Source organism: Podarcis filfolensis (assembly GCF_964270895.1).
Source record: "Podarcis filfolensis genome assembly, chromosome: 5".
Lineage (NCBI taxonomy): Eukaryota > Metazoa > Chordata > Lepidosauria > Squamata > Lacertidae > Podarcis > Podarcis filfolensis.
Genome location: NC_139608.1, coordinates 65,737,810 through 65,750,499, shown reverse-complemented (window position 1 = coordinate 65,750,499; position 12,690 = coordinate 65,737,810). Strand labels below are relative to the sequence as shown.

General features: G+C 41.1%; 1 protein-coding gene across 11 annotated transcripts in view; it reads right to left on the bottom strand.

The window, feature by feature from the left end:
* PRKG1 (protein kinase cGMP-dependent 1) overlaps nt 1–12,690 on the bottom strand; it is a 668,505-nt gene that overhangs the window by 121,552 nt on the left and 534,263 nt on the right. For all 11 annotated transcript variants that reach the window (XM_083614092.1, XM_083614085.1, XM_083614091.1 and 8 more), the window contains 2 exons: nt 8,372–8,449; nt 2,231–2,325 (listed from right to left, as the gene is read on the bottom strand). In XM_083614092.1, coding sequence (XP_083470218.1) covers nt 2,231–2,325; nt 8,372–8,449 — 173 coding nt within the window. The remainder of the gene's footprint in view (nt 1–2,230; nt 2,326–8,371; nt 8,450–12,690) is intronic.

The window sequence follows — 12,690 nt, the reverse complement described above, 5'->3', positions numbered from 1 at the left end:
AGGATGCGGACCATTTGGATCCCTTCCAATCAGGATTCAGGCCTCATCATGGGACTGAAACTGCCTTGGTCGCGCTGGTTGATGATCTCCGGCGAGCTAGGGACAAAGGTGAGAGTTGTTTCCTAGTTCTGCTGGATCTCTCAGCGGCCTTTGATACAATCGACCATAACATCCTTCTGGACCGTCTAGAGGGGCTGGGAGCTGGGGGCACTGTTATGCAGTGGTTTCGCTCCTTCCTCCTGGGCCGTGTTCAGAAAGTGGTGGTGGGGGATGAGTGCTCAGACCCCTGGGCCCTCACTTGTGGGGTGCCTCAGGGTTCCGTCCTCTCCCCCATGCTTTTTAACATCTATATGAAGCCACTGGGAGAGATCATCAGGGGGTTTGGACTGGGTGTCCATCAATATGCAGATGATACCCAGCTCTACCTCTCTTTCAAATCAGAACCAGTGAAGGCGGTCAAGGTCCTGTGTGAGTGCCTGGAGGCAGTTGGAGGATGGATGGCGGCTAATGGATTGAGGTTGAATCCTGACAAGACAGAAGTACTGTTTTTGGGGGACAGGGGGCGGGCTGGTGTGGAGGACTCCCTGGTCCTGAATGGGGTAACTGTGCCCCTGAAGGACCAGGTGCGCAGCCTGGGAGTCATTTTGGACTCACAGCTGTCCATGGAGGCGCAGGTCAATTCTGTGTCCAGGGCAGCTGTCTACCAACTCCACCTAGTACGCAGGCTGAGACCCTGCCTGCCCGCGGACTGTCTCGCCAGAGTGGTGCATGCTCTGGTTATCTCCCGCTTGGACTACTGCAATGCACTCTACGTGGGGCTACCTTTGAAGGTGACTCGGAAACTACAACTAATCCAGAATGCGGCAGCTAGACTGGTGACTGGGGGCGGCCGCCGAGACCACATAACACCGGTCTTGAAAGACCTACATTGGCTCCCAGTACGTTTCCGAGCACAATTCAAAGTGCTGGTGTTGACCTTTAAAGCCCTAAACGGCCTCGGCCCAGTATACCTGAAGGAGCGTCTCCACCCCCATCGTTCTGCCCGGACGCTGAGGTCCAGCGCCGAGGGCCTTCTGGCGGTTCCCTCATTGCGAGAAGCAAAGCTACAGGGAACCAGGCAGAGGGCCTTCTCGGTAGTGGCGCCTGCCCTGTGGAACGCCCTCCCATCGGATGTCAAAGCGATAAATAACTACCTGACATTCAGAAGACATCTTAAGGCAGCCCTGTTCAGGGAAGTTTTTAATCTGTGATATTTTAGTGTATTTTTGGTTTTCTATGGAAGCCGCCCAGAGTGGCTGGGGAAACCCAGCCAGATGGGCGGGGTACAAATAATAAATTATTATTATTATTATTATTATTTATATGAATTAAAATGTGAATTTGTGCGGGAATTCTTAAATATACAATGCAAATTAATGAAAACAACAGGACAGGCTTAGGGCAGATAAAGATGTTTATCTAGATAGCACTCACTGGGCAGTATCTAACATAGTACTTCTGCTAGTGCAATGGAACTTCTCCTCCCTTCCCTCCCACCCCAGGCCCTCCCCAGATTTGCTCTAGAGTGTTTGGGGAAAACACAGATTGGGGGTGGTGTGGAGGGGTGCAAGGGAAGGAGGGGAAATTCTACTTTGCAGCCAAAAGTCATTGCACTCTTGGAAGTACGTTGTTGGATAATGACCCCCTGTCTCCAGTACTACCCTGGAACAGGTGAATAAGCAAGGAGATTTTTTCATACCACAGCTATGATCATCGGTTTGTACTAGTGAACTGCCCCACCAGCCACAGAGTCTTCTCTTCACCATTCTTGCATAAAGTAATAAAATACAAATCTGAAAAGTCTATTTAGCAATCCAACCACAGCTTTATTTTACATCTTTTGACTTCTTACAATGCCCCAGCAAAGTTCAATGAAGAGAAAAGAAAAGAGGGGAAAGTGGGAGGCAGGAATGAAAGCAAACATTTTAGCAGCTTGATAGATCATTTAGAATCATAACAAGGCTTACATACAATTGCAAAGAATTATAAATCATATGCAGCCTGCCTTCTGCTTTAGTACAAAACGATGAGTGAGAGTGGCCGAGAATTCTATTTCCTTAAGTTCTAGCTTACAATTTAGCACAGCTTTCATTATAATGTGGCATTTATGCCACTAATTTTTCAGCTATTCAAGACAAACGTTACTTGAAGCAAATCTAAATTGTGTATGTAGGCAAAGTTTAATACTTACCCCTGGAGTGCTTTTTCTCCAAACCAATCTCCCTTTCCTAAAGTACGGAGGAAGATTGAATCTTCTCCAGGCGAATCTTCACGAGTAACATTTACCTGAACAGAAGAGTTTTTAAAAAATGACAGTGAAAGCATATTGGCTCTGAAAAGGTATATTGTACTGAGAAAAAGCTGTAAACTAAATTTTCTGTTCATATGCCAGTTCCATAATGAAGCCTTCAAGAGACCTTTTCCAAGCTAGCATTTTCAAACGTAGGCCCCATCTTGAAAAACGGGGCTATAATACTGGACTAGGAATCTTGTAAGTGTTACTAAGTTAATTTAAGGGTATACTACAGAGCACGGCATTTCTATGTGCTGCTCTGGTTCGCCAGAAGCAGCTTAGTCATGCTGGCCACATGACCCGGAAGCTGTACGCCGGCTCCTTCAGCCAATAAAGCGAGATGAGCGCCGCAACCCCAGAGTCGTCCGCGACTGGACCTAACAGTCAGGGGTACTTTTACCTTTTACAGAGCAAAAAGAAAAGATGTCATATCAATACTTTGCTATCCTCTTCATCGTAACACTGTGATGTCAAATACCTAGATTTTGTAAAAGCATCTTATGATGCAGAATATCATGTGTTTCTTCACCCAAAGCCAACAGATTTTGTTTCACATGATTCACAACACATAACTAGAGCTGGATTGGGCCAGTTTTCTGAGTCTTACATTTATATAAGCCCTGGCTCATCCTGTTTTGAAACAGAAAAACAACAGAAATACTAAACAATACTCAACCATTTATGCAGTTCAACAACAGGGTTATAGGACACACACAAAGAACTCAAGTTATATTTTAAAGAACTGAGAAAATACTTGGGAATCTTTTTTCCTCTCCCAGAGGAATGATTGGCTCCATCGGTTACTATAGGGGTGGGGAAAAGATGCTGCAGGAGGTAAATCTGCGGGGGGGGGGGGGGGGAGGCCTTCACTGGTGAATGGGGACTTTGTCCAACCCCTGGATTTGGCCCTCACGTGTTTTAAAATCATCAATATGCAATGCAATGTGGGTATGTGGCCAACTTTCAGAGGGTTGTGGGTATCTTTGCCAGCTGAAACAGTTGCCAAAGCGCACACAATCCCTGGCTGACAAAGGCTTTGCTCAGGCAGTACAAAGCATTTTTCAGGCGGAGAAGGCAGTAATTCTTCTCCTGATGGATTTTCATCCAAGTGGGGGGGGGGGGGAATGAAGGTTTTAAGAGCTTGCATCTCTCCTTTGAGACAGGCAATTTAACAAGCCCATGAAATTCTTTCCTGAGCCTGGCGCAGGAAATGTTCGCTCACATTCCCAGTTTTGGTTGATATATTTTTCTCCTAATAGTTTCACAAGGCTGGAACTGAATGTTATGGCAGGTGCTGGGTTGCTGCCCAAAATAGCAGCCCCTCATTCTACCCCCTTGTTCACAATGTCAGGAATATGCTACATGGGACATAGATGACATCATACAGCTGCGAGTTTTCCTGTTTAAGAGTGCAGTATGAAAACTTGCAATGTAATAAAGTCATGCAACATCAAGGATCTCTAGATATTTAATGGAGAATAAAAGAGGCCTGTGGATGGGGGGCTTATATCTGTCATAAGGTGAGGTTTCAGATTCAGAACTGGCCCACCTGCTGGCAATTATGAAAGGTGGGGCTGCCCACCTGCCAGTCACATGACATCATATGACACCAGGTGATTCAACTTCAAAAGCAGGCTGCAATGGATGAATCAATGCAAACTATGGCTGTAAAGGAAGATTCTTTATTTGCAGCCTTGACTTGAATTCAAACAAGTATCTAATTCAAGCCGCAGTGGCAAATGCAAAGGAAGAACTAGAAGTACACTCGGTGGCTGCATTCCTATGGCAGTTTATTTCATCTCCATGACTTTTCTCTAACTGTTATGTTCTGCATTATATCTGAGCTTTCACACGACGTAAAGCCACTTCCGAAACTAAAGTGGGACATAGTGTAAGTTTAGTGTCAATTTCTGTGTTATTTACTTCCAGAAAAAAAGCAGTTTGCAAATAATATGGAAATGAGTTTTAAACTTGTGCTATATTCCACTATAGTTCTTGAACTGGCTTCTACATCGTGTGAAAACTCCAATATAACATGGAAGTTAACAGTTAGGGAAACATTGTGAATGTGGAATAAATGGCTATCTGAACGCTCATCATGTATACAGCCGATTCCTCTTTTTCAGCTTTAATCTGGTGCTTTAGCTCTTCATTTTGTTGTCAGAGAGACAGAAAAAGGCGTCAAATTCAAAAACTGAACTCCACCTGCAGGTGGGAAAGGAAGAATTGGGAGTGCATTTCAATTTCTTTTGAATTTGGTACTACAGCTTTACCTGTCCCATGCCTGGTATCATATGTCATTATGGGATGGGCAGATGGGTGTGTTTTGGGCTAAGTCACAGCACAGGTCAAATGGGGAGGCTGGACTGTCATAATTAGGCCTGTAGGCTGAGGTTTCCTACCACTGATACTATGCTTCATTATTCCCTCTAGAAAAGCCAAGCCTCCACATGTTTCCTCCTAAACACAGTTGCCATGAAATCAGTTGCTGGAACTATGGCCAGGGAGGTGGGGGTGTGGGGAGAGAAAACTAATATGTAGTATACTTAACATAAATATAATAAATCCACTTTATTAATTTCTAAGGTATTTACATAACTTATGCTTTGGGCTTAAGTAAATATCCAACATTAGGGTCATTATGTTCGGTTACCAACTAGTCTTTGCTCATTCTAATTACCCTCCACATTAAGCAAACAGATAAAGCAAAGTTCACATCCAGTAGCTGCGAAACAGAAGAACTGCAGATTATGCAGTTTAAGGAGGAGGTCTCCATAACAGGTCAGAGACAGGTGGCATGCGTATTTGTGGTACGACAAGGTTAAAGCACATAAAGCATTTAAAAACCATATTGTCAGGAAAGCATTGTTTAATGTCTGGATAAGATATAAAGACTTACTTGAAAATAAAACCCCAAGGTGGTTATCACCAATGGAAGCAAAGGCTCAGAAAAAGCTCAATATGGAGGCCGTGGCTGAAATATTGGGAAATTTTGGAGCAAGAAGGAGACAAAATGAAACTGCAGAGTTTTGAGAAATTAAAAGATAAAGTGCGAGACTGGCTTCACTATTATCAAATAAGAGAGGCTTATAATTTGGACAAAAAAATTGGCTTCCAAGTGGAAAAATCAAAATTGGAAACAGAACTGTTAGATCCCAAAACTAAGATACTTTCAAGAATGTATAACTTGCTGTTAAAATGGAACACTCAGGATGAAACGGTTAAATCTGCTATGATTAAATGGGCACAAGATGTTGGACATAACATTATGTTTGCTGACTGGGAACAGTTGTGGACCACTGGTATGAAATTTACGGCATGTAATGCCTTAAGAGAGAATATTATGAAAATGATATGCAGGTGGTACATGACACCAGTCAAGCTTGCAAAAATATATCATTTGCCCGATAATAAATGCTGGAAATGTAAAGAAAATGAAGGTACATTCTTTCACCTTTGGTGGACGTGCCCAAGGATTAAGGCTTCTGGGAGATGATCTATAATGAAATGAAAAAGGTATTTAAATATACCTTCCTGAAGAAACCAGAGGCCTTTCTCCTGGGCATAGTCGGCCAATTGGTGCCAAAGAAGGATAGAACTTTTTTTATGTACGCAACAACAGCAGCAAGAATACTTATTGCAAAGTATTGGAAGACACAAGATTTACCCACCCTGGAAGAGTGGCAGATGAAGGTGATGGACTATATGGAATTGGCGGAAATGACTGGCAGAATCCGAGACCAGGGAGAAGAGTTGGTGGAAGAAGATTGGAAGAAATTTAAAGACTATTTGCAGAAATATTGTAAAATTAATGAATGTTAAAATGATGCTGGATTGAAATTAAGTGGTATTAGCAACAAGGTTAATAAGAATATGCAAAAAATGGATTGATAATGGATGAAATTATATAGATATAATATGCTAAGATATAGAGTTAAGACAAATGAAAGAGGGTAAGGATTTGCTGAATTGATTATGTAAATGGGAATACAAAAAGGGGAGGTGTGAGGAGGTCAAGGAAATATGCAAATGAGCTTAAAGATTTCAAAAAATGGATTTGTTTTTAATTTTTTTCTATCTATGTGTTTTTTGTATTTTGTATTTTCTTCTTTTTTTTCTATGTATTTTTGTATTTTCTGTCTTTTCCCTTATTCCTTTCTTTTTTTGCTTTCTTTTTATTCTGTAAACTTCTGTTTTTTGTAAAACCTTAATAAATATTTCATAACAGGTCAGAGACAGTTGCAAGTTTGAAGGCCATGTTTCTGGCAGGCTGCCCTACATCCTTTCTCGATAAACCTGATCTCTGCAATAAGAGGCAATGCATGTTCAGGACTTTCCCTCTAACTTATTTTTTTCTACTAATTTGTTTCATCCTTGTTAAACAAAACATATTAATAAAAATTAAAATAGAGCACAGCAAAACTATTAAGATAGCATTAAAATAGGAGTATAATTAATACAAAGCATATAATTTAATGTAGAATGCACCAACAGAAAAATCTCAGAGCCAGATTAAAATATTACTAAACTGGAAATAGCTTTTCTCTCAAAAAAGAACTCTACTTTCAGCCTGCTGTAACAGTATTTATTTATGCTCTACATCTTTGGTTTACTTTGTATATTAGTAATAAATAAAGAACTCTACTGAGTGGGCACTTCCACTGAAACCCTACCACCTACCATGGGGCCTGGCAGATTGGAGAGCCAACAGAATAGTACAGAATAGTAATCAGATGAATACAGAATACAGAATAGTAATCAGATGAATCAGCTAGAGACAAGCCATAAGATTCATATGGTGCAGACTATTTAGACAAGTAAAGATGATAACCAGCACATTGAATTGGTCTGAAAAATAGAAAGAAAGTTTTTTTCAGACAAGCTAGAAATGGAATAATGTGCTTTCATAACCTGGTCATGATAGATGTGGCACAGAATTCTGCAACGATCACAACAGAACCATGACTTAGCATTGGTGACAGGCCAAGTCCTCCCATCCTAACCAGATTTTCTATAAAAGAAGTTGAGCTCCTTTCCAGGATACAATAAAGATAGACAGTTTGCCTCAGAAAAAAAAGCCAAGCTAACTGCCCACCCCTTCCCTCTTGGCTAGTCATCCCATCCATGAATTGTCTTCCCTGATATTCCCGTGATGACCCCAAACCCCTTATACCTTTCTGTTCAAATTATATTTAGTGATGGCACACTAGGAGCAGAAATGGCGGTGAAGACTGCAGCAAGGACAGAGATAAGCCCTCTCCAATCTTTCCCTCTAATATGCTGCTACTATGCAGGACCAGAAGTCCTGGCAGCCCTTGCAGGTTGTAGTTTTTCCAAGGGTTACTGCCTCTCTCCTTATCTTAGTCTCTGATGCTGCCTGCCAATGCTATTGCTGCCCCACTTTCCAGTTACAAATGTTATTTAGGGGGAAAGGGATTAGGGAATCAATGAACTGATGGTGAGGAGGTCTGAGGTATTGGAGAAGCCAAATAATAAATTCTGGAGCTCCTATCTGAGCCTGTTCATCTTTAATCTGCACATTGACTGTAATTCACAATTTATGTAAGTACCAAGTTTCAAAACTGTTGAGATTCAAAAGCCGTTTGCTATACAGTCTGAGTGGGCTGATGTGTCAAAACAGATGCAAAAACTCCAGAGAAACGTGCAGATCTCCTGGATATAACTTTGTTGTATTATAAACCGACGTGTTTATATTTCTGTACAGATCTGGGGATCGTTCACAGGGGTCTTATCGTGTTTGGGAAATGTAACAGGTAAATTAGTTTTAACAGCTACACAATCGTGTGATCCCTGCAAGGGAAAAATGTGTACAGCTCTGTGTAATAAAACTCTTTAGGTTTTTCATTTGAAAAGTGCAGCCTCCATCGCCAACACCAAGTCACAACATCAAATTAAATGTGAAATATTGCACCCCCCTTGGCACTGCATGGGGAAAAAGCGAGGGTTGGTGTTACATCCCTATAATATGCAACTATTGCTTATGACATGCACTTTAAATAGGGTGCCACAAGAGCTTACCTTGCCTTTGCTGATTATGAAGAAAGTGTCCCCGCGAGCACCTTGCCTGATAATGTACTCTCCATTTTCATAGTGCGTCTGCAGAAAATAAAAAATTACAAGAACAAAAGAAATGTTGAATGCTTGTCACCCAACTTGCAGCTTTACATTTTCATAACATAATTCTTAGTGATGCAGCAGCAACAACAACAACTTTGTTCAGGCATTGCAACTTGCATACTTTAAGAAAATACCTGTGGCAAGGAGTAAAAACAACTCAAAAGAAATAAACAGTCTTTGTCATAGTTTTCATCAAAGTATATTTCACACACTGTCATATACAAAACTGGTGATTAAGAGACACTTCACAAGTCCTCCTATCTTTGTTTGTAGTAGTAATTCTGCTTTTCACTTTTCTCATTATCAGTAGTCATGATGAAATGGCAAGATAATATAATTTTATTTCTGAATCAATCTGAATTTGGCCATTTAACCCACCAAAACATCCAGTCCTAAACTTGTCATTTGCAGAGGACCCAAGGGTGTATTTTCCTGTTAAATTGACAGTTCTGCAAAAAAGGAAAGGTCCTTCCGGCAGAGCAGGAGCTTAAAGGTAGCTGATGTCAGTATAGAGGCTACATTCCCAAAGCCGGGGGACGGGGAGGTTCCTCTTGCCCAAAAATTAAGTCCACTGAGGTAGTCAGTTCTTCTCCAGCAAGGATAATCAGGGGACAGTGTCTTTTATCAAAGTTTTAAATTACATTGTTCATTAAATGACATTCTATTATGTGGAATTCAATGTAAAAAAACAACAACCCTGAACAAATAAGCATTGAAGAATAAAAAATGAGGAGTATTAAAAAGGTGTAACAAAGTATAGACCTAGTTTCCTTCCAAAAAGTTGTTCACCATACATACTGATTTGCTTGCAAGGAAATTAGACAATGTCAGCTATTTATTATAGCTCCCATATAAAACACAGTCACAGCAATATGCTTGTTCCTCAACTATGAGAAAAAGCAAGTCTATGTGTGTTTGTGTGTAGATCAGGAAAATAGTATAGGGGAAGGTCTTGAGGGATTATTGTCTGGAGTAATAATGGATTTTCCACATCTTCCTTGCTTAGGTCCTAAATTTAAACCAATAAATGGCTGTGATCGCTGTGTCTCTATTTGGGGTTCGGAGACAGTGAATACTTCCATGAGAAGTAATCAGGGCTGACCCACCCATGAGGCAAAGTGAAGGGGGCAGGATCCAAAGGAGTGTCCCAGCCTTCAAGGAGCACATTACCAGCTGCTACAGTGCCAAGAGTGGCTGTAGCCACTTGGAGGCTGCGTCAGCCTCCTCCTCAGCAGCCCCCCCCCCCCGCTAATTCCACAGCACCTCTGGGCAAACAGGCAGCACTGCTGGTCTCCTCCCACCCTTGAGGAGGGAATGTGGAGACTGCCCTCTGGGGTGTCCTGGACAGGCCTCTTCATCCTGTAATGACCTTTGTTTCCCAGTTCAGCTGTTGGGTGAAGTTAATTTGATTCCTCGCCCCCTTGTTCCCAATGTAGATCTTCACTCCCCCTCCTCTCTGGCGGGGAAGCACTATTTTGTGGTTAAACTCAGCTGCAAAAATATATCAGGCCAGCTTTGGAAGTAATCACATTATTCTTTTTAAAGGGGGAGGTTTAGAAATAGTAATATGCCTCATTTTAATTTCTGACAGGACTAGCTGCATGGCAATTATTTGTAGTATGTAAATAATACATTTATTTATTAGTGGGATTTTATTTTATTAACCTCAGGGAGAAATTGTAAATTCTTCATGGGGGGGGGTAACCAATAGGAAGGCCTCAGTTATCCAATAAAATAGCATAACATTTCATAGACGCTGTAGCTAATTATGCCCTGAAAGAATCCAGAATTTTCTTTGTTTTCCCCGTTTTCCTTTCCCTGTTTTTTTAGAGGCAAACATACATTTCAATGTATTCTATTAACTGTTAGCATAACATTACAATAACTCTAAGACTTGAAAATATATGCAAACTAGTTGTTGTTGTTTTTTACAATGTTAATACCTAATAATACCTTGAGGCAAATAATTCTACTGTAAATTATCCAGAGTAGCAACAGAATCCTATACATGTCTACTCAGAATTAAGTCTTATTGGATTCAGTGATGCTTTCTCCCAGGTAAAAGTTTATAGAATACCATCCTGAAATTATATCCAATTCTTATGTTTAAATTATTTATTTCTGAAAGAGCAGCACCCTTCCCCATCTCCTTTCCAAAAGAGACACCTTCACTCTTTTTAGACTCCATGCTCTTAATCGTTCTAGCTGCCCTTTCTGAACTACATTCAGTCATGCAATATCCGTTCTGAGATGAGGTCAGCAGTATGGCAAGCTGTATTTCAGGTGAGGATGAACCATTGACTTCTATAATAGCATTATGGTGTTTTCTGTATTCCTCTCTATCCCATTTCTTACAAATCACACTCCAGGCAATTTACCCATGTAGAGCAATGCAGTATAGACAGTAATACAGGAGACACATTACTTACTTCCATTCCACTAATGTGAATGGCACTACTGTGATTGACATTGAATTTCACTCACACTAGAGAAGTTGAATTGCTAAGGTCAAGAAAGGCCAAGCATTATTAAATCCTCCTCCTCTTGGAATAAGTTAATTGTTGGTCCTAAATATAGTAGTAGTAGCAGTATATAGTAAAGGTAAAGGACCGCTGGACAGTTAAGTCCAGTCAAAAGTGACTATGGGGTGCGGGGCTCATCTTGCTTTCAGACCGAGGGAGCCAGTGTTTGCACACAGACTTCTTTCTGGGTCATGTGGCTAGCATGACTAAACCACTTCTGGAACAATGGGACACTGTGACGAGTACCAGAGTGCAAGGAAACACTGTTTACCTTCCCGCTGCAGCGGTACCTACTTATCTACTCGCACTGGCATGCTTTCGAACTGCTAGGTTGGCAGGAGCTGGGACACAGCAACGAGAACTCACCCCAGCAGATTTGAACCGCCAACCTTCTGATTAGCAAGCCGAAGAGGCTCAGCAGTTTAGACCACAGTGCCATAATAATAATAATAATAATAATAATAATAATAATAATGCTCATTGCTATACCCAAGCCAGGATGGGAAGGTGCCTTATATATTGCATAAACACAACTGAGATTTACCAGTCAAAACCCTGAGAGATAATCTGCTTATATGCGCATTCATGGGTTGTTGTTCTTGCTAGCACTTGGTGATGAAAAGGCAGGGCAGTAGGTGAGGCAAGGTATAATGTTAAAAGCATGCTGCCCCTTTCTGGGTTTTTCTTGCTACAGCCCTAAGGTCTTCTGCTGTCTTAATGACTCAATTTTTCAACTTTGCTATCTAGGATATCTCCCCACGGAAGCCCTCTGCAGATACATCCTGCATTTTCTGGAATGCAGCTGAAATTCCCTTAGGTAGCAGTTAGCCAAGAATAATAGGGCTCACAATGGGGTATTTTCACTAATAGCAGAAGCTGAAGGATCACATGAATCTTGACAATTAGGCAGTGTTGCCAATAACAGTTACTTGGATCTCTCATTAAGTTCAGTGGAAAAGTTTACTGCACTATCCAATGAGCAAAATGGGGAACATAGTTTTCACTTGCACAGATGCAGTCAGTACTTTTTATGCCTTTTCTCTCCCCATAGAGGACTTAATAGAACTGCCAAACTTATTTTACTGTAAGTTTGTATATGTGCAGGAAATCTAAAATGGGTCATTTTTGTGAAATACCCAGCAAAGCCCTACAATTTATGGTGTGTGTTTTTTACCACTGTGGATTATATGGTTTCCTCAATCAAGCAATTAGTTTTTGTATTATTCAAATAACCCCTTCTCAGAAGCAAAGTCAAACACCTGCTAGATACTCTCAGGATTATAAAAATAAAAAGTTTGTTACCATTTAAAACTGTCACGTGAAGGTTTACATTAAAATTTTGGTAATTAGATTTCTAGGTGATTCAGTTTGCATTTAGCAGAAGACCGTGACACACTGAACAAATGAATAGGTGTTAAACCACAGCAGTATACAACAATTCAGAGGTAGCACTCCTGATGGTTAAAGGAGACAAGCACAAAATTGTCACAAACTTCTTGTCAAACTCATAATCTAACCTCCCTCCTGGTATTGGGGATGCTGAATCTTTTCCCGAGGTACCTGAGCACCTAGGGGAGATGTCAGAAATGACATCCCAGTGCTCAGCAACACATGGGACATGTATCTTTAAGGATGCTGGATGTTCATATTAAGGACTAAGGCACCTTGGGAAACTACAGTGGCCTGGCAGTGGTTAGT